At 42.8% G+C, this 20,262-nt stretch overlaps 11 protein-coding genes across 11 annotated transcripts; 4 read left to right on the top strand and 7 right to left on the bottom strand.

The window, feature by feature from the left end:
• Positions 1-507: 507 nt before the first annotated feature.
• On the bottom strand, positions 508-1,005 carry SAMD00019534_076620 (hypothetical protein; the record flags this gene model as incomplete). Its single annotated transcript, XM_012897359.1, has 1 exon — positions 508-1,005. A coding segment is annotated over one exon (498 nt), but the record flags the coding sequence as incomplete, so codon positions are not given.
• Positions 1,006-1,190: 185 nt separating this feature from the next.
• Positions 1,191-1,665, bottom strand: SAMD00019534_076610 (hypothetical protein; the record flags this gene model as incomplete). Its single annotated transcript, XM_012897358.1, has 1 exon — positions 1,191-1,665. A coding segment is annotated over one exon (475 nt), but the record flags the coding sequence as incomplete, so codon positions are not given.
• Positions 1,666-1,845: 180 nt separating this feature from the next.
• Positions 1,846-3,010, bottom strand: SAMD00019534_076600 (hypothetical protein; the record flags this gene model as incomplete). The annotated part of the gene is made up of 4 exons (XM_012897357.1): positions 1,846-2,394; positions 2,461-2,519; positions 2,590-2,731; positions 2,822-3,010. 4 exons carry the CDS (start codon positions 3,008-3,010, stop codon positions 1,846-1,848), a joined length of 939 nt encoding a protein of 312 aa, XP_012752811.1.
• A 726-nt stretch (positions 3,011-3,736) lies between these two features.
• SAMD00019534_076590 (hypothetical protein) lies at positions 3,737-4,764 on the top strand (the record flags this gene model as incomplete). Its single annotated transcript, XM_012897356.1, has 3 exons — positions 3,737-3,782; positions 3,863-4,200; positions 4,450-4,764. 3 exons carry the CDS (start codon positions 3,737-3,739, stop codon positions 4,762-4,764), a joined length of 699 nt encoding a protein of 232 aa, XP_012752810.1.
• Positions 4,765-5,727: 963 nt separating this feature from the next.
• On the top strand, positions 5,728-7,113 carry SAMD00019534_076580 (hypothetical protein; the record flags this gene model as incomplete). The annotated part of the gene is made up of 1 exon (XM_012897355.1): positions 5,728-7,113. A coding segment is annotated over one exon (1,386 nt), but the record flags the coding sequence as incomplete, so codon positions are not given.
• A 71-nt stretch (positions 7,114-7,184) lies between these two features.
• Positions 7,185-8,362, bottom strand: SAMD00019534_076570 (hypothetical protein; the record flags this gene model as incomplete). The annotated part of the gene is made up of 3 exons (XM_012897354.1): positions 7,185-7,856; positions 7,935-8,126; positions 8,192-8,362. 3 exons carry the CDS (start codon positions 8,360-8,362, stop codon positions 7,185-7,187), a joined length of 1,035 nt encoding a protein of 344 aa, XP_012752808.1.
• Positions 8,363-8,776: 414 nt separating this feature from the next.
• On the bottom strand, positions 8,777-10,107 carry SAMD00019534_076560 (hypothetical protein; the record flags this gene model as incomplete). The annotated part of the gene is made up of 2 exons (XM_012897353.1): positions 8,777-9,999; positions 10,077-10,107. The coding sequence occupies 2 exons, from the start codon at positions 10,105-10,107 to the stop codon at positions 8,777-8,779; spliced, it is 1,254 nt and encodes a 417-aa protein (XP_012752807.1).
• A 666-nt stretch (positions 10,108-10,773) lies between these two features.
• SAMD00019534_076550 (hypothetical protein) lies at positions 10,774-12,311 on the bottom strand (the record flags this gene model as incomplete). Its single annotated transcript, XM_012897352.1, has 2 exons — positions 10,774-12,089; positions 12,173-12,311. 2 exons carry the CDS (start codon positions 12,309-12,311, stop codon positions 10,774-10,776), a joined length of 1,455 nt encoding a protein of 484 aa, XP_012752806.1.
• Positions 12,312-13,399: 1,088 nt separating this feature from the next.
• Positions 13,400-15,248, bottom strand: SAMD00019534_076540 (hypothetical protein; the record flags this gene model as incomplete). Its single annotated transcript, XM_012897351.1, has 3 exons — positions 13,400-13,547; positions 13,618-14,395; positions 14,471-15,248. The coding sequence occupies 3 exons, from the start codon at positions 15,246-15,248 to the stop codon at positions 13,400-13,402; spliced, it is 1,704 nt and encodes a 567-aa protein (XP_012752805.1).
• Positions 15,249-15,629: 381 nt separating this feature from the next.
• On the top strand, positions 15,630-17,245 carry SAMD00019534_076530 (hypothetical protein; the record flags this gene model as incomplete). The annotated part of the gene is made up of 2 exons (XM_012897350.1): positions 15,630-16,088; positions 16,892-17,245. Coding segments are annotated over 2 exons (813 nt in total), but the record flags the coding sequence as incomplete, so codon positions are not given.
• A 370-nt stretch (positions 17,246-17,615) lies between these two features.
• SAMD00019534_076520 (hypothetical protein) lies at positions 17,616-19,672 on the top strand (the record flags this gene model as incomplete). The annotated part of the gene is made up of 3 exons (XM_012897349.1): positions 17,616-19,272; positions 19,423-19,510; positions 19,600-19,672. The coding sequence occupies 3 exons, from the start codon at positions 17,616-17,618 to the stop codon at positions 19,670-19,672; spliced, it is 1,818 nt and encodes a 605-aa protein (XP_012752803.1).
• Positions 19,673-20,262: the final 590 nt, after the last annotated feature.

Raw genomic sequence — 20,262 nt, 5'->3', positions numbered from 1 at the left:
CGCCAGCAACACACAACCAATCAATCACATACATACACCTCATTAATTTATTGAATGCGCAAGAAGCAAGCCAATCAACAACCCGACCGACCGACAGCGAGAGCACCATCCGACCATCCCATCCACGAACCCGACGACTTGCAAAACGCCACGAACAGGCGCGTCAATAGTTTCCTCTCTAGTCAGACTAAACATTGCCAGCCCGCCTCGCCGTCGTCCCGCCCTTCCTCCATCCTTCCTCCCCTCCCCTTTCTCCTCCCCTCGCTTGCTTCACCAACCGGTACCCAATCCAATCGCTGGACCTCTTTACCGAGTCCAACTGGATCTGGATGCCAGCCAGCCATCCAAACCGTCGCACAACAATATTGTTAACATCCATCATCACACATGCGTTGTTGACATTGTATACCCATGTCAGCCAGCCATCGTCTGCCACATTCACTTTCCCTACCCTCCCTCCCCTAATAAACAAAGAATGTCAATCAATCAATCTACATCCTACTACCTCTTTAATGTATCTGCATACTCGCACATGTCGTCCAGTTTACGATATACTCTGTTGATGCAATATGAGGCCAGCGCCAGCTCGGCGCCAACACATCCAATGAATCCGGCTGCCAAGATGGCCGGACTAGTCCTTCGCCCCAACACCAAGCGTCTGAATGTATAAATTGATCCCATGGCAATGCTGGCCGGTGCTCCCAACACTGTTGCCACGGTAGCTGGATAGCCATACTTTGATAGTGCACTTGGCTCCTTTGTCTCCTCTAGATACTGCCTAAGCTTGTAGCTGTCCACATCGCGATCCCTGTCCATAAACTGTGTTATACCATGTACATGGCCCTTGCCAACCACTGCCACGATAGTCTTTCCGGGAGTGTCTCGCAGTGTGCTGGCCATGAACCTGTCGCGCTCGTCGATGAGCACCTCTGGGAATGGAACGTTATCACGCAACATCCCCGACTCTGTTTCTGCCACCGACACGTCCTCCAGCCTTGCAAACTGCTCTGTGATATCATTATATAACTCCTCCTTGCTGCACATCAGTAGATTAGGTACAGTCACCGCACATGTACCAAGAATTGTAAGATAGTCTGACAAGCTTATACTATTCATCAGTCTAGAGTATGTCACTGTTCATGAAGTTAGTCGTCGAGTCGCATCAAGTCAGTCCACCAGGCAAGACATACATTGTTGATCACGATCACCAAGTACAAGTCGACACTTGTTATCCTTGGCATACTGTGATGCCACTCTCATCTCCATGCCACTGATGTGATTGGTTGCCTTGGTCGCGTAGTAGTAGAAGGTGGATAGGGCAGAGAGAACAACCGGATCGAACTTTGTTGTGCCCAGCCATGGGATGTTGGGTCTTCGTGCAATCACCTGTCGCAGCTGTTGCTCTGGCAGTCTGAGAAGTACTTCACGACCTTTACACATCTCTACAAACACTGTATCGGGCTTGACTATGTCCATTATCTGACTGACACGCTTGGCATCCGTCTTTGACACGTGTGATGTGCCGATTAAGTAGACCAACGCGCCATTCGACTGGTTGGTCAAGACCCGCATGAAGTTGTTTGGGTCGCTGCCAACCTCATTGTTGATCCTCTTCAATATATCACTCTGTTTGTCCATGTTCGTTCGTTCGTGTACCTGTTCGTTCGGAGTTATTGTTTGATTCACGATTGATTGATCGATGGATTCATTCGTGAAACGAGTTTGATCGTTGTTGCTCAAAGTTAGTATTGGGCAAATGAATGAATGAATAAGGGATACGTCATCAATTGATGGATGTATGGATGGATGTACAGTGACACGACTGAATAGTCTGTCTGTTCGTCTTTATAAGCGCCATGTAGTTGATGATGATGTCTGTGTAGAGAACTTCTGTTCATTACTATGTTGCTGTTGTTGTTGATTGTTTGATTGATGTTGTCGCGTGTGTTTCTGTTGTTGCTGCTGTTGTTGTTGGTATCCTCTACAATATTGATTGGTATATTGTAATATTGATTCATAACCAACGTCAGAGGTTGGCGAGAAGATTGTAACTAGTTTGTTCTTGTTCTTATAGTGCGTGAGGATTGGCATGGTCTCGCGATGATATGTCTCTATCCTATCTTTGATCTTTAGCTCCTCGTTGTCATCGGAGCGACGCACCAATGGCTCGCCAGTGATGTCATCGGTTCCAGGCACCTTGGGCACCTTATAAGTGGAGTTGTACACTCTTCCACTTGCGGGATGGATCCAACGATCCAATATACGTTCGATCAACACCTCCTCTGGAACATCCAAATATAATACAAAGTCCAGTGGCGTATTCCTCTCTTCCAGCCATTTATCAAGTGCCTCGGCTTGCTTTGTTGTCCTTGGGAATCCATCCAGAAGATAGGACTAATGTAAGGTGATGAATGATGTTAATAAGTGAGTGAGCGAGCGAGTGCCATTATAACAACATACTCCAATCTTTGAGAGATAATCCTTTACAAGGCTAAACATATAATCATCTGATAACAACTCTATAACAAACGGAGTAAGTTAGAAACATGGGTAATTTGATTGATTGATAGGGTGGCAAGGTATACATACGTCCAGAGTCCAGCTTAGCCTTGATATCCCTACCCAGTTCAGTATCCTCCGTTGACGCCTTTCTTAGTATCTGTCCAGTTGAGATTGACTTTAAACCAAAGTCTCTCTCCAACTTGGCTGATTGTGTTCCTTTTCCTGAACCCTATAAACATACAATGTATGAATGAATGAATGAATGAATGAGTAAGTTGTACATTATGATTGATGAGTGAATGTGTATGTTTGTACATACAGGAGCACCAACAATGGCCACTCTCAATTGTGATGACTTTGAATGAGTTGACGACGTTTGTGAATCTGTATTATTAGATGATGAAGAAGTTGTGAAGCCATAACATAATCGGAGATTGCCGCCCATAATGCCAATGCTGCTTGTTTGCAATCTGTTGGCACCTGTAGCCATGACCAATGACTTTGACATTGATCTTAACATTGTTATTATATATTATATATTGGTTATTGTTGTTATTGTTGTTGTTGTTGTAGTTATTGTTATTGTTATTAATTGTTATTATTATTACTAGTGTTGTGAAGAGAGAGATAAACAGACTGTTGTGATGGATTGAATAATTGAAGATAGAAAGATTGCCAACAATGGTCATTAATTTAATTTAGTTATGGTGATCTTGAAATGATACCAAAAATTTTCACCTCTTTCACAAGTGTTGTTCCCTTTGTATTCATTGTATTGTTGTTGTTAGTGATACGCACAAAGTAGTTGTCATTCGCTCATTCATAAGCATTCCTTTGATTGATTAGAGTGCTCTATTCATTGTAGTGATTGGGGTACTGGACATATTAATATAAATGACTTTCAAAATACCTCTTCTTAATTCAATCTATCAATCAATCAATCGATCATTTGATCAATAAATCAATCCTTTAACTTTGACTCAGTATTACTCCACTATCTAGAGCGGAGACAGATAACAATCTTGGGGTGGGAACGAACTACGTATCAAATTGAAACAGTTGATTTTTTTTAATTTTGGTTATTGTGTGAGAACAGGAGACGAATGAGCCAGATGGACCACGATGCGAGTGAGCGTGGCAGGGCACGACGCAACCAAAGCTATCCAAATTGTATTGTGCTTCATTCCAACCTATCGCATTCCCCATCCCTACAGACACAGCGACAAATAACAGGATGAAAGTTATCAAGTCATCTAAGACCGTTGAGATCCCCGCGGGAGGTATGAATCCCATTACACATCTCAACATGCGAGTTGCGATACATTGGATATCCCATCATCGACTCTCAATGCAATTGTAGACTATACATGTTATGGATTGATGAATGGATTGATGAATGGATGGATAGAAGAGGACTACGACACACAGGATTACACAACAAACAGGTATCTAACATTCAACACAATCAAATCAATCAAATCATCAGTCACCGTTCAAGTCAAAGGACGTGCCGTCAAGGTCACTGGCCCACGTGGAACCTTGAAGCGTGAGTTCAACCATCTGTCCGTCGACATCAACCTGGTCGGCAAGACCAAGAAGGTCGTCACCATCGACCTCTGGTTCGGAACCCGCGACCAGATTGCTTCCATCACCACCGTTGCCAGCCACATCGAGAACATGATCACCGGTGTCACCAAGGTATGCTCAACATCAACATTATCATCACAGCATCGATCATTATAGGTGTAGTCTTCGAGTACACGAATAAGCAGGAGAGAATGAATGCATGCACGCGCAGTACAGGGAATCAATTGAATGAATGCGATATTCAGCAGGGGAAGATACGCGACAACAGCAACAACATCATAGACAACAAAACAACAGGACAACGAACATAATCTGACACAAACGATCGATCAATCAATCAATCACATTAATCATTATTAGGGTTACGAGTACAAGATGAGATTTGTATATGCACATTTCCCAATCAATGTCGTCGTTGTCGATGGAGGAAAGGTCGTCGAGATCCGTAACTTCTTCGGTGAGAAGATCGTCCGTCGCATTCCTTTGCTCGAGGGAATCACCTGCACCAGAACCGAGAAGGTCAAGGACGAGATCGTCCTCGTTGGAAACGACCTCGAGAAGCTCTCCCAATCATGTGCCAACATCCAGCTGCGCTCTGCCGTCAAGTTCAAGGATGTCCGTAAGTTCCTCGATGGTATTTACGTCAGCGAGAGAAACGTCCTCGGCGAGAACTAAGCCAAGAGTCCAATCTTCGTCAGTCGCTACACATTCAATCTATTGTCGTCGTCAAAGAGTCTAGCTCCACATCGATTAGTCTCTCTCTCTCGATTGCAATAAATGTAGGGAAAACAACTTTAACCAATCCATCCATCAATGTCATTTCAAAGTTTATTGAGACTTCTTGGTCTTCAAGTTCCAACATCACTCAATGAACACATTCACTTATCCAGCCAATAATAATCATTAAGTGAAACATTGGATGTGGGACAATGTATGACATCGATGTCAGTCGTTCAGACTTAGTTAGTCTTTTTTGTTGTTCAAAGAATGTCGTTGGCAAATGTGTGTTGCCAACATCTCACACACACAAAGTAAGGTCTCAACGACAAGGAAAGCAAGCACGTGTTATAATCACTACCTTGGTAGTTGTGTGTGTGTGTGAGTGTGTGTGTGTGTGTGTGTGTGTGTGTGAATGTGATTGATCGATCAACACTGACTGTGATGTGTATGAGGTAATAGTTGGGGACGAATATGATTGAGTGTGATCAATACTACTACCACTAGTTCTACTAGATGTGACAATTAAATTCAACCACCATATATTATAATCGATTGAGTTAGAGAGAGAGAGAGAGAGAGAGAGAGGAATGAATGTATCATCAACATCACTGTAATTCAATACTTACATAACACATCACATCAATCATTCATAATAACAACTTATATGGTTGTTGGCAATTATCACTTTATTAGCACATCACCATCCATCATCAACATCATTTGGACAAGACTTAGAGGAGATAGAGATAGAGATAGAGTTGTGTTGTGGGTGGACGAGCCTTAAATCAATCAACCAAACAATCACATTGAAGTTAATCAACCTCAATAACATAATATATATATATATATATATTTATTGTTGTAATAATAATATATTTATAAATTTATAGTAATATAATAATATTTAAAGAGATAGAAATGTCCAAGAGAGCCAATCAAAAATTTAAAGGCGCAGCTAGTTCAATTAGAGATGGTATTGGAGTATACTTTGGAGTGTTGAATGAGAATGAGAATCAAGATCCAACACAGAGGAATAATAATACAAATAGAGAGGAGCCTTATTGGATGAATGAAGGCTTCTGGGAGAGATCAGCAAATAGGCGACCACCGAATGATGTAGAAATGTCACCTTTACCCGACAACCATCCACCTCCACCTTCATACGAATCACATCTCAACAACACCAACAATAGTATAACACCTGGCGGTGGTGGACAATATCAACAACCACTTAGTCCACCAGGTTCACATCTTCCAATTGATGTCGACCCTGCCATGGTACAGTTCTACCCACCAGAGATGGTTGATCCTGATGTGGACCGTGGTCGCCCTCGTGGCCGTGGACGCGGACGTGCTGGACATCCATCGAGGATGCAACATGGAGCTGAAGACAAGTCGACATCGCCTCAGGTGGCACTGGGCCCAATGGATCCTTCACCCAAGGCCGGAAGACGTCCGGCGCCACCAAATCAAGGAGTGAACGCGGTCAATTTCAAAGAGTCAGAGATGTTAGCACCTCCTCCTCCTCAGAAATACTATCCATACTTTACTATAATGGTCAGTCTCGTCGATGTGGCAGTACTGGTATGGGAGATCATATTGAACAAAGGTTTCGAGTCGTGGAAGGTCAACCCATGGTTCGGCCCATCGATCACGACCCTCCTGGATGCAGGCGCAAAGTACACAACTGCAATACTGGCTGGCGAATGGTGGCGCTTCTTTTCACCGATATTCCTACACGTTGGAATATTCCATCTGCTCATGAACATGTTGACACAGGTCAAGATTGGAATGCAACTCGAACGAACATATGGAGCACACCGCATCTTCCCAATATATATCCTCTGTGGAGTGATGGGTAATCTATGCTCGGCAATATTCCTTCCAAACTCTGTTCAAGCTGGAGCATCTGGTGCAATCTTTGGATTCCTTGGAGTACTCCTCACCGATCTGATACGTAACTGGGGTCAGCTTGCGAGTCCTTACATGAACTGCTGTACACTGGTATTCACCATCGTCTTGTCATTCGCAGTTGGATTGTTCTTACCTGGTGTGGATAACTTTGCACATCTTGGAGGTTTCATCATGGGTGTGTTGTCCAGTCTGATCTTCCTGCCAAACCTCACGACCAGGAAGGCAACTGGCAAGAGGATATGCCAACTTGTGGTGGCTATTCCCCTCACTGGCGGCATACTCTTTGCCCTATTCTTCCTCTTCTACCGAAACATCCAAGCGTCCACATGGTGTCCCATCTGTAAATACATCACATGCCTTCAATTCCTCAGTTGGTGCAAGGCAAGTGGTTAGCAAAGGATATCCACTCGATCGAACGAATAAAGTCCATCAATCCAATCATTGTATCAATATCTGTTTGTTTACTGAGTTGAACTGCTTTGAGTTGCCTCTGTGAGATCAGGTACGCAATGCACACGTAGTCTGCTGACTCCACCGTCGGGGAAGATGTTGAGACGAATGTGCGTTAGTTTGAGATCGGTGTTCTTGAGCTCGCGTTGGAAGAGGTGTCGACGATGGCCAGTCAGTGGAGTGTTTGGCAACACAACATTCCATTGGACATTGGTTGGAACACGCTCGACTGATGTGTCTGTTGAGTAGGCACCATCGATTGAGCAAGATGTTGGGAAGTTGCCCTTGAACCAATTGGTGTCCACCTCAATTCTTCGTACATTACCTGGGGCGCCCAGCTTGAGGACCAGCCAGTCGTAGCCAGGACCTCTCCTTCTCTTTGTCTCCCAGCCGTCACCCATATTAACAGAGCGGCCAGGCATGATGATGTTGTTCTTGTGTCCAAAATACATGTCACTACAGTTGATCACGACGCCACCACTCTCAATGGCGGCCAGATCGACCAACTCGCCTGGGAACACCAGTGACCAATCCTTCGAGGCCAGTCCATAAACGCGAAGACGAGCTACACCACCATCTGGATAGATCTTCAATCTAAGATGTGTCCATCTAGTCGTTGATTCAATTGCAAAGTATTGCTTGCAACCTGGTCCCAGGTTTGACTTTGGTAATATTTCTGACCACTAATCATTCATTGAATGGTTGGTGATGGTCAGTCAGTATGCATTCATTCATTCCCATTCATTCATTCTTGAACTTACTTGTTCACTTGCAGACAATTGTGCAAATGTTGGTTCATTATCATCGCAAAGTGCTTCGATTGAGGCAAAGGGTGGATAGTTGCCAGTAAAGAATGCAGTGTCCACTTCAAATCCCTTGATGATACCGGTGATACCCAATCTAAGGATACACCAATCATATGTATTATTATGTCTTTTGGTTTCCCATCCATCCTATATAAAAGTATAGAATTCATATGTTAGTGAATGATTGATTGATCAGTTAGTTTGAGTCTTACCATCCACTTTCCAGTGTCTACATATTTGCCTTCTGCCCAAATGGGATTTGAATGACTTATTAAGTTTACACAAGGAGCGAACCATTGGTCACTGCAGCCCAAGGCTTGTCCTCCAACTTTATCAGAGAGCATCTCTGCATAGTGAACAAATGAAGGTGGTTGTGTTGTCATGTCTTAGTAATATAGTAATATAGTAATATAGTAATAGTATATAAGTTTGAGATTGTATCTCTCTCTTTATGTCTATGTTATTAAGTGAGTAAGTGAGTGAGTGAGTGAGTAGCAAATGAATGAATGGGTTAGAAAGTCAGTTGCATTTACAATTGGGGTAATAACCTTTCTAAGATCAAACTTACTGTTGTTGACCATTCCACCCCATTGGAATTGAGTAAATTTATATTTACTAAAACCACAAGATAAAGATCTGTTCAAGTGGGTGAACACTTCTGACTAGCACCAGGGAGGTTGGTGTAAGGTTCGAGAACAATCTTATCTTGACGTGAATGTCATAAACACAAACATAAACACAAATATAAACACAAACACATATAATAGAGATAAAGATAATAATATTTAGTTTATGAATTAGAGAAGAATGAATGATAGTATTGTCACAATAATAGTTGTAAGAACAAGTACAATAGGAACTGACATAGTGGTACCTAATGAAGGTGCACCTGTTGTAGTACTTGAAGTAGTAGTAGTAGTACTGGTTGTTGGCTTGGCAGTAGTGGAGGCGGTCGAAGTAGTTGTGGTTGTAGTTGGATTGGCGGATGTTGTTGAAGTGGAAGTGGAAGTCGAGGGTGATGTTGATGTCGACGAAGTAGAGGTAGTTGGGTTCGATGATGTAGTGGATGTTGAGGTAGAGGTAGTAGAGGTAGTTGATGGCATCTCAGTTGTAGGTGTGGTATCTGTATCAGTGGGGCCTGAGGTAGTAGTTGAGGTTGTTGAGGTCGTGGATGTTGTGGATCCAGTATTGATCTCTTGGGATGTCCAGTTGGGGCATTCATCCAAGTTTTCATAGCTTGTGATTACAGAGAGTGATCCAGTTTGAGGGTAACGGTACACAGTAGTACCCACCTTGAACACGAACACGTATCTCGTGCAGGCCTTCACTGCGATTGATGTCGATATGTTGAAGACGTAGGTTCCAAGAGTGCTAGTACCCACCCAGAGGGACAAATCCTCCGAGATCACATCACCAGTGGGACCAAACTGAGTGTACAGCTTGGCAGAGGTAGGTGCGGCCGTGTTAGCCCAGTTGGCAATGTAGATTAAGTTCTTGCCATTTGAATCGTAGAAGTGAGAGCCACCATAGATTGGAGATGTCTCACTTGGACAGGTTGTCGACATAAAGTCTTGTGTCCAATATGATTTGTACATACTGTTGTTACCATAGGCATAGGCTACGCCCATTGCGGTAAAGCCAGGGTTGAACAATACCTTTCTGAACTTGGCAGAGGGCTCAGAGTCAGCCACACAGTTGCCCTCTGGATCGCCACACACCCACATGAACTCCATGAAGACTGGGTCTTCGGTGGCAGCACCAACAGTCTCGTTCCTCAAAGTACCAATGCACTGATTCGTAACAAACTTTGACACTCTGGTATCATACAAAGTGCCATTGCAATCACCATATCCGAAGCAACCTGATGTGTTCATGGCCATGTCCTGGACATGTGCCAAAGATAAAGCACTCAACATTGTTGTTAAGTACAATGGCTGGACTGGTGGGTAGGTTCCAGGGTCCACAACATTGATTGGGGGAGCAGGATCAAGAGAGTATTTAAGGAACCATGCCCTTGGAGCTATAATAATAATTATTTTTGATTGATTAATTATTATTAGTAAACCATTTTTTTAAGTTTAATAATTAATAACATACATGATCTTGCAGCGTTAAGGATTGCATGCATTGAACGAGCTGGCCAGGCAGGGTTATCATTGACATCACCTTCTCCGTATTGTACAGAGACTTGTATAATTAAAGCCAATAATAAGGCAAAATATAATATTTTATTCATTATTTATTATTATTTGTATAATATATTGACGAATGATTGGATTGATTGATTCAAACTCATCAACTTAAGTATTAGTGACATCGTTCAAACTTGACCTACCCGAGTATGACGATCATACTTTGGACTTATTAGATATTTTTGAAAATCAATGGGCATGTCACTTCATTTCCTGTCTCGCTGTAAAGGACTCACCCTTTGATGTTGTAGAGGGTGGTTCAAAATGATCAAAAGACGGGACTTATCCCCTGCACACATGATTTCGTGTTACATGGGCTGGCAGAACACATCATTCATTGGGCTGTCCACATGCCACATAATGGTGTCACCGATACATTATCATAATAGACCAAAGACATCCCTTCACACAGTTCAGCAAAGAGACAACCACCAACTCGTCCAATTGATACATCTCGGAGTAGTTGATTTTGGTCGTCGGGTCGAATGGTCCTCTCCAACCTCCCAGGGAGTGATGTATTAATAAATAAATAGATAGAGTTATATTTATATACGATTGATCATTTGATTGATTGATTGAATGATTGATCACTCTCACAGTGTTTAGAGAAGTAGTGCCACAAACAATAAAGCAATGATCAATCCAAGATGTAATGAACCAGACAAGGTAATGGCCATTGATGGGTGAGTTGGGTCAGAGGTCTGGCCGGTAGTCGTGGTGCTAGCGGACGTGGAAACAGTTGATGACTTGGTAGTGCCAGCTTGAGTCGTACCACCCTCGGTAGTAGTAGTAACGGGCGAAGTGGTCGTGGTTGATGTTGTTGTGGTCGAGGGCTTGGTTGTTCCAGTCGAAGTGGTCGTTCCATCCCTTGTGGTGCTGGTAGTGCCAGTCGATTGAGTCGAGGTAGTTGAGGAAGTTGATTGTGATGTGGTCGTTCCATCCCTTGTGGTGCTGGTAGTGCCAGTTGATTGAGTCGAGGTAGTTGATGTGGTTGTCTGTGATGTGGTAGTTCCATCCTTGGTGGTCGTGGTGGTCTGGGCAGTTGATGTTGTGGAGGTTGAGGTAGTAGCTGGGTTCGATGATGTAGTGGATGTGCTTGTAGATGGACTTGGGATGATGTTGGTTGAAGACCATGCAGCACACTTGCTGGCGGTAGATGTCAGTGTGGCCAATGATCCAGTGTCTGGATAGCGATAGGTTGCATCACCCACCGTGAATACAAAGGCGTAGAGTTGGCACTCTGTGTACTGAGTGGTGGAGTTGTAGATGAAGGTGCCCAGCGTCGAGTTGCCAAGATGAAGGGTCAAGTCATGTGACACAACTGCGTTGTTGCCAGCCTTGATATAGATCTTTGATGTTGCAGGAGCAGTCTTCCACCAGTTTGCATAGTACACCAAGTTGCTGTCCACAAACGAGTGTGATCCACCATAGATCGGGTTGGTCTGTGAGGGACATGTTGCCGCAGTGAAGTCTTGCGTCCAATAGTAACTATAGTCAGCCTGGGCGCTGTAGGCATATCCAATACCCATCGACTTGAACGTTGGACTCATGATGTTCCTTCTGTGTCCAGTGTTGAGAGTGTTCGAGTCGGCAGCACAGGGGATGGTGTCATTCTCGCAGAGCAGGTACCAGGAGACGCCACGACCATTGTCGAGGCCAGCGGCAATGTTCTCGCCATATGACTGACCCAGACAATCAGTTGTGACATACTTCTTAATGCGTTGTTCGAAGGATGTATTGTTTCCACAATCACTGTGATTGAAACAATTGTTGAATGCCATGTCCTGGGCGTGCAACAATGCTGGGTGGCTATCTGTCGTCGTCAAGTACAATGGAGGCACAGCAGGGAACATTGCTGGGGACATAAAGAAATCACTGGCATATGATGTATAATATGTTGTAACATACTTGATTGGTGCTATTGATCAGGTGGGTGAATGAGTGAGTGTGAGTGTGAGAGCGAGTGAGTGAGGGGTGGGTTGGAATAGTTCCAGGACTTACCACTTCTGATTGCATTTACAATCACATGAGATTCACGCTCACGCCATCCTGGGTTTCCATCTGAATCTGGTTCACCATATTGTGTGGACACGTTTACAAACAGTGCCGCAATGATTACAAGTGTAACAGTTAATCTCATCTTGTTGTAAAATATTTGAATGATTGAATGATTGAAAGATTGAATGAATAAATTCTATATTGATGGATGGAGTGTTTGGTGTAGACAGGTACCACGTCATAGACTTGATGGTTCGACCATCACAAAACTACAAGGTTATTGTAAAGATCAATTAATTCGGTCCATGGATGAACTAAAAAGTGGGTCCAAAAGGTTAACCTTTTGGAAAATGGGTGACAAATATCTTGTTGAAAAGGAGCAAATGTACCTCAAAGTTAGAAATAGATGATATCATAGGTTTGTTAACACTTGGAAGTAGTACTTATACTTCAACTCAACACAAACACAACTTTCGAACGAACGATCATCTACCCCAAGAGTAACTGGTGATCACAAAACATATTTTATAACTTTTAGATCAAAGATGTAAATCTCACCCTTTCAAACTTTCAAGACCAAGATCTCAATGTTGAACAGAAACACCATTATTCTTAGGATATATATATTTATTTATGGTTATTTGCCTACCAATCTCAATTGATGTTGTAGTTGCTGTATTTGTTCCTGTTGTTGAGAAATATATTTATCCTTCTCATCTGGACTACCAAAGTGACGTAGCCAATTCTGTTCAAAGTCTTTCTTTGTAAGTGGATGAAGGAGATAATTGGTCTCGAATTCCTTGATTTCTTCTGGATCAAATCTTTGCTCCAAATAATCTATATAGTCTTGATTTGAAAGATTCCTTATTGGATACGTCTTCTCGAGCTTGGTGTTTTCTAGCATGGTTATACAATTATCTGCCCATACTTTATATATCTTGAATTGTTCAATAGCTTTATTCCTACATTCCTCCGAGACCCTTCAATTTATATTCATAAAGATATATTCATAATAATCTGGATGAGACAAGTTGAGATTGAGACTAAAACAATAACAATTCTCCTTGTTTATATTACTATAATTACGATATATTTTACATGTAGTTTTCTGTTCCATGATACCTTAGATGTTGGAAAATAATATAGAATAAAAAAATGATTGTAGTTACACATTTTGAATGAAAACTCGATTGTTTCCAAGTGTGTGTGTCACGCACTTTTATTGATGCATCATGACCAGACATCTCTAAAGTATTGAGAATTCTTTGTCCAACTTGATAGTATCTCCATTGCTTCATCATTGCTTCCAACTTTAGCGTATCGCTTTATAATCTTGATCAATGATTCATTGGCAGACTTTCCAATTCCATTAGAGTTACTAAATGTTTGAATGATTAATTGATTAGTACAGTACATGGTCACATGTCACATGGTCACATGATTCATACCCGCAAACATATATTACACCTTGATGATTGGTCACCAGTCCATATATTAGTTCTCCACATTCTTCAACATGTGAATTGATGTATCTCTTTTTGTCGTTAATGTCCTTGGTATCATCACTCTCCCTCGAGTATGATATGTATAGCTTTGTTATAATATGTTCACGTTCGAATTCAAGTAGTTCATCATGATAGAGTAGATCCCAATCACGATGTCTACATCCAAAGAATAATAAACATTTGCCCAACATTGATGACTGTCCATTTTGTTGATGACCATGTTGTTGTTGTTGTTGTTGATGGTACAATAGTTTGCGATGATGTAGGAATGAACGGAATGGTGCCAATCCAGTACCAGTGGATATTAGGATGATTGGTGTTGTGAGGGGATCGCTTGGAAGATGGAACTTGGAGTGAGTGATTGCAAATGGTATGATGGCCGACTCGCCCGACTTGTAGAGTCGGTGCATCCAATGTGTGCACAAGCCATAGGTCGAGTCGCAATCTGCTTGTTTTTGTTGTTTCTCGACCAGCTTGAATGTGATGTCTATTGTAGTTGTTGTTGTTGTGTTGGACAATGTCAAGGGTGAGCTTGATATCGAGTATTGTCTAATTGAGTGCGCTGGAACATTGATCAGTATAAACTCCAAAGGTAGTTGACAAGACTTGAACTTGGTCAACAATGTTGGAAAGCGAATGTTATGTGCCAGGATAGTCTGATTGTACAGCGTCTTTCCTGCCTGGCTCGAAAGGTATCTCAGCTTCTGTCGATCGGACTCGTCTGGGGTGGTAGGCGAGGGCAAGGGCAAGGGTTAGCAAGTGTCGTGGATAACTGACGCGCCACACAAACACATACCTTTGCAATGGTCGACCATTTGCAAGAGGAAGAACTGAGGAGGTACGAACGATATGTTGAGCGTCCATGTGAAGAGATCTCGCAGGGTGCAAGGATGTTGGGGTAGGTGTCGGAAGAGTGTGGCGGAGGCGGGCCCGACGCGAAGACGAATGATGGTGTCGCCAGACTTGCCAAGTCGTTTGAGTAGACGATCGACATCTTGTTTATCTTGTGGACAAAGTATGTTGATGTAGTCACCTGGTAGATACTTTATATCAACACCATCATTTGTCGTGATGGTCATGTGATAACAAACATCGGGAGAGTCATCCGATGTTAACAATCTTGCAGATTGGAATCTTCCCATTGTCATGCCATCCAATGGTTGTCTCGTGTCCTCTGTCGCATCACCAACATATTCAACCTGTACCAGTCCAACATCTTCTGGAGTGATTGACATTGATTCTACTTTGCGCCCATCATTCAAACTCTCTGACAATGTGACATCCACTGCTATCACTTGCTGGGTATTCTCCTGCTCTTGCTGTTGTTGTTGTTCTTGTTGTTGTTTATCTTTAAGTCTTTGTTGTTTCTGTTGTTGATGTGCCTGAATCATCTTGTCCTTCATGAGGTTGTAGCGTTCGAGTTGCTCTTCGTAGAGATCGTAGACGCATCGTGCACAGCCGCTGCCACAACACTCGTCAGGGTCAGGTGGGTCTGGAGGAGGTGGTATATTCAACTTTGTTGTTGAGTCATCATTATCATCATCAACAACATCATCAACAATATCTGTCGCCATATTAATCCTTCTTGTCTTCTCCACAGTCACTCAATCACATGACATCATCCTAATCAATACAATGTTCTTTAGTTTGATTGATTGATCGATCTGTTGATTGATCGATGTTACTTGACTACGTAAGTATGTATATATATGTATGAATGAATACGAATAAAAGTCGTCGAGTCGACAAATATGAGTCATTCTTTGATGACGCGTCTTTGTTTGAATGAATAGCCACCCCGTAGCCATTCACACTCATTCTCGAGATGGAAGTTACACACAACCACAGGCTATGCTAGCCCTTCTACAAAGGGCCACTAACTCAACACAACTCATTTGACATCATACTATACATATAGTCACTGTACAAATACATATATACATATATAATTAAGAATGAATGACTTGTCATCTTGGTTAGGAGGCGGATTGTTGGGATTGGCTGGTCTGACAGGCTATGCATCAACAGGCAGTGAGGGAGGGGGAGGACCAAGCTCAATGCTTGGGGTAGGAGTGTCATTGCTTCTAGTAACTTGGCTACTCAATTATTTACGTGGTGCAATACAATCAATGATAGAATGGATTAGTAGTTCATTCTATTATACGGCACAGATATCATATCCGGATCAAGCATTCGTTTGGATATTGGAATGGTTGGCATCACAACAACAGTTTGGTATGCGTGGCGTCACTGTCAACACAAGATTCAATGAGGCACAGGAGGTCAGGCGGAGTGAGCCAGAGTTCAAACTGTTGCCCATGGGCACGGTATGGCTGCGATTCAAAGGTCACGTCGTCTACTTCTCAAGAGAGTATACAGAGAAACGATCAATGGATGGTATACGCGATGATGTCATCACCATCAAGATATTCTGGGGCAATCTCAACCTTGTCAAAGATCTAATCAATGCTTCAATGCGCTTCTCGATCGGCCTCAACAAAGACAAGGTATGTTCTTGCCCTCACCCTCGCCCTTGCCCTCGCCCTCGCCTTACCCTCATACTAACACTCGTCCTCAATCATTCACAATCACTCGATCACTCAATCAATCATTTGGTATGATTCCATCATCATCGCTCAATCATCAACAGACCAAGATCTTCTCACTTGAGCCACACTCACAGTTCTGGGAATGCATTAGCGTGCAACCAAAGAGAGTGATAGAGTCAGTGGTATTGGATGAGAATGTCGGTGATACTATACTCAATGATGTCAATAGCTTTATAAATGGAAAGCAATGGTATATAGATACAGGCGTACCATATCGTCGCGGTTACTTGTTGTACGGACCACCCGGCACTGGAAAGACATCATTCATCCTATCGATAGCCGGCAAGTTTGGACTGTCCATAGGCATAATGAACATGAGCAAGGGTATTCACGATGGCAACATCCACTCAATCATTCAAAAGACACCCAAGGACACGATACTGGTGCTGGAGGACATTGATGCCGCATTCGTCGAGCGCAAGGGACGCACGGATGTGCTCACATTCTCTGGACTACTTAACGCGCTTGATGGCCTGGCGTCGTCAGACGGCAGGATACTCATTATGACAACCAACCACTTTGAGCGACTGTCGCCATCACTCATTCGTCCAGGACGCGTTGACTTGAAGATCAAGTTTGACTACGCCACCTGCTATCAAGTGCGCAAGATGTTTGGTCGATTCTTTACCAACTCCAAGCATCAGTACATCAGTGATATCATCATCGAAAGGTTTGGACAGCAACCCATTAGCACTGCACAACTTCAAGGTTGGTTCATCATTCACCGTGATGATCCAACTCTATTACTTGATGATATAGATGACTTTATGCATCAATGTTCAAAAGAGTTCAATCATAGAATACTTCAAGAAACAACTCATGGCAACGTCAATGGCAATGTCAATGGCAATGGCAATGGATTTAGTTCAACACATGGTAGCTTGAATAGTGAGGTGATGGATGTTGTCAACAAGGAGTCTACTCATGATGTAGTTGGCGAGGTTGATATTGAGAATGGCAACAGCAATAACAACACGCCACAGCTTGGACATCCATGGCAGATGTTGGTAAAGCAAAGGAGAACTACAATGATATGATCACGGAACAATAAATAAATATGTAAATTATAACTTATTTCCAACTTTTTTTCCAATGCGTCGTTATGATCAACTTCAAAAGTGATCAAAGTTCATTCCATCATTCAATCAATCGACAGTCGATCACAAACACATGAACGATAAAGATAAAGATAATATAATACACTCAGTATTCGGTAATAGAGTACTTTTAAGATTGATCATTGATCAAGTATCAATCATACACTCTGGATGGAAGATTAATTATAAATCGATCAAAGGTGCCAAGTTGTTGGAGGATGGCTCACTCACAGAGATGCTAAGATTCAATGCCACTCAATGGTTCCTCGAGGCACTAGATCGAATGTCTAAATACTACGGCAACAAGCCTTGGCAACCGGAATGGGAGCTCCTAGAGGCCGCCATTCGTTTCCAAAATCATCATGTGATCAATCGATTGATTGGCAACGACGTCAACAACATGGTCATCATGCCCTTGCCATACGAGATGAACTTATTGGACTTGTGCAGTATAGTTCGTTATGGCGATGTTGATCTAATCCAAAGATTTATCGATGTGAATGCCCATCGATCAATCTCATGCTTCACACTGGCAGTGTTGGTCGTGGCCATTGACAATGGCGATGTACAAATGGTTCGACTACTCTTTAAGCACATTGACTTCAAGCCCGAACTATACTCGTCCGCTCCCAAGTTTGTCAAGTGCCTGAATAGCGGCGGCGGTATCACAGTGTCCATGCTAAAGATACTCAACGAGGAGTACAAATGTCTGTTTAGATGTAGACTTTGGTCCAAAGTATTGCGACTGGTGACACGCTTAAACATGACGGACAGTGTAAAGTACATCATGGACAACATCACCCTGACATCAATGTCACCCGAATTGATTGTCAAGCCTTATCAATCATGTTTGAAGACCGCGGCCAAGCTTGGCCACATCGATGTGTTCAACTTGCTGGCCAACTCAATCCATGGATTCGAGTATGTTCTCAGCAAGGAGTTCAAAGATGTCATCAATATTGCCGCTGATCATGGTCAAGAGTCACTAATCAAATATATTTACACTCATTTCATCGGTGTTGGAATGATTGATAAGAGCTCCGAAGATCTGGTTCGTATCCTGCTGAATGTGCCTGCATGCATCCAACACAAGAACTGGCTTATTGAGTTGGCAGGCCTGCGTATGACAATCCCATACGCCATCCGCAGTAACGATCTTGTCAGTCTCGAGTCACTAATTCAATCGTCAGATCCATTTCAAACAATTGATCTTCAACCAGACATGATTCAAAACATGTCCAGGGCCATGGCGACATACCTAGCAAGTCCGCGCACATGTCCAACTCAATTTCCACTCCTATTCACATGGACATCACTCGACAACTTGGTCAGTTACATTGCCCAATGCCACTCCAGGATCATCACAGTTGACCTGATGCTCATGTTCATTGGCAACTGCTACTTTGACATACCGCCTGATCAAGAGGAGGAGGGGGATGGCACCTCAGGCACACTCAGAACAGCGGCGGGTATATCAGGACCTTTGATGAATGCCATACACAGAACATTTGGTGTCGACTATCATGATGGTTGTTTTACCGAGGCATTGTATCCCCCAAACATCGACTCACTCCGAATACTCTTTGATGAGTTTGTTGAACTGCACAACTACTGGGACCTGTTGTACAATGACGATGGTCCATCATACAGTGTTCAAAGCGTCCTTTACAGCGGATCATTGGACGCAGTGGACTTGCTCCTGAGACAATTGATCAAGTTGTCCAACGAGGATGAAATATACTGGGTATCACGCAATACATTGGAAGTGTTTAAACATGTGATGGAACTATACATGGACAACGATGCACCAATATCCGAGCGGAAAGACTATCAATCAATGATTGAATATGCATTCATCCATGACCGAGTGGAAGTTGTCCAATATCTAGTTGGTACATCCTCAGCCTATTCCCCAATTCTTGAAATATTGATCGAGGCCACAACGAATAACTCACATCGATCAATTCAATATTACCTCCAATCGCAATCATTCATCAATCAGTCCACTTCATACAAACTACTCACACTACATTCAATCAAAGAATCTGCACAGGCGCTGGGATATAGCACCATACACAATCATTGTGCCTCACTAATCCACTCTATTCAATCATCAATCCTTCCAGTGAGGTATGTTCAATAAGTAGTACTCTCATGAATCAAGAATATGATACTGACTGATCAAACATCAACATACAGATCATACTTGGATCATGCAGTCCACTCCCCAGTCGCATCACCAAGATTGGAAACATCTTTCCACCTTGTGTTCAGGGACAAGGTGTTGTGTAGGAATGTCTTGAAATGTGTGGGAAAGGTACATTCATCACTTGGCATCAATAACAAGTATGTACTCAAAGGTGCACAGTTGATTGAAAGAGATATAGTGTCATACTACTTTGTTTATGGTGCTCGCGAATGGTTCTTCAAGTCACTCTCAGTATTGGTTTCTACATCACACCATTATTCATTCCTTATCCTTGGTGATCAAATCTATACCAGTCCTCAATCAGATGGAAATCCGATATTCCAGCCCGATCCAGTAATGTTGGAAGTCCTGCTGACTGATCCACACATCCAACTTGAATCCAAGTTACTGGATCTCCTACTCCGCACTCATTTAGCATCCAATCCATATCCTAGATGGGACTCAATAATGGATATGTTGGCAAAGACCACTACACGCATGACTATCGAAAATGATAGATTGTCCAGGATAGTCCATCCGACACATATCGAGAAGTTACTCCAACTTGGTGCTGAAATCAACCAGGTTGTAGACCCCGGAACAGTGGAGAACATGACAGAAGCATGGCTCACCAAGCCTTGGGCATTGGAGATGTACCAACTTTATGAACGACACTCACTCATAAGTTCAAAGG

This window comes from Acytostelium subglobosum, assembly GCF_000787575.1.
Source record: "Acytostelium subglobosum LB1 DNA, scaffold: scaffold15, whole genome shotgun sequence".
Classification (NCBI taxonomy): domain Eukaryota; phylum Evosea; class Eumycetozoa; order Acytosteliales; family Acytosteliaceae; genus Acytostelium; species Acytostelium subglobosum.
This window is presented reverse-complemented; position numbering and strand designations above follow the sequence as displayed.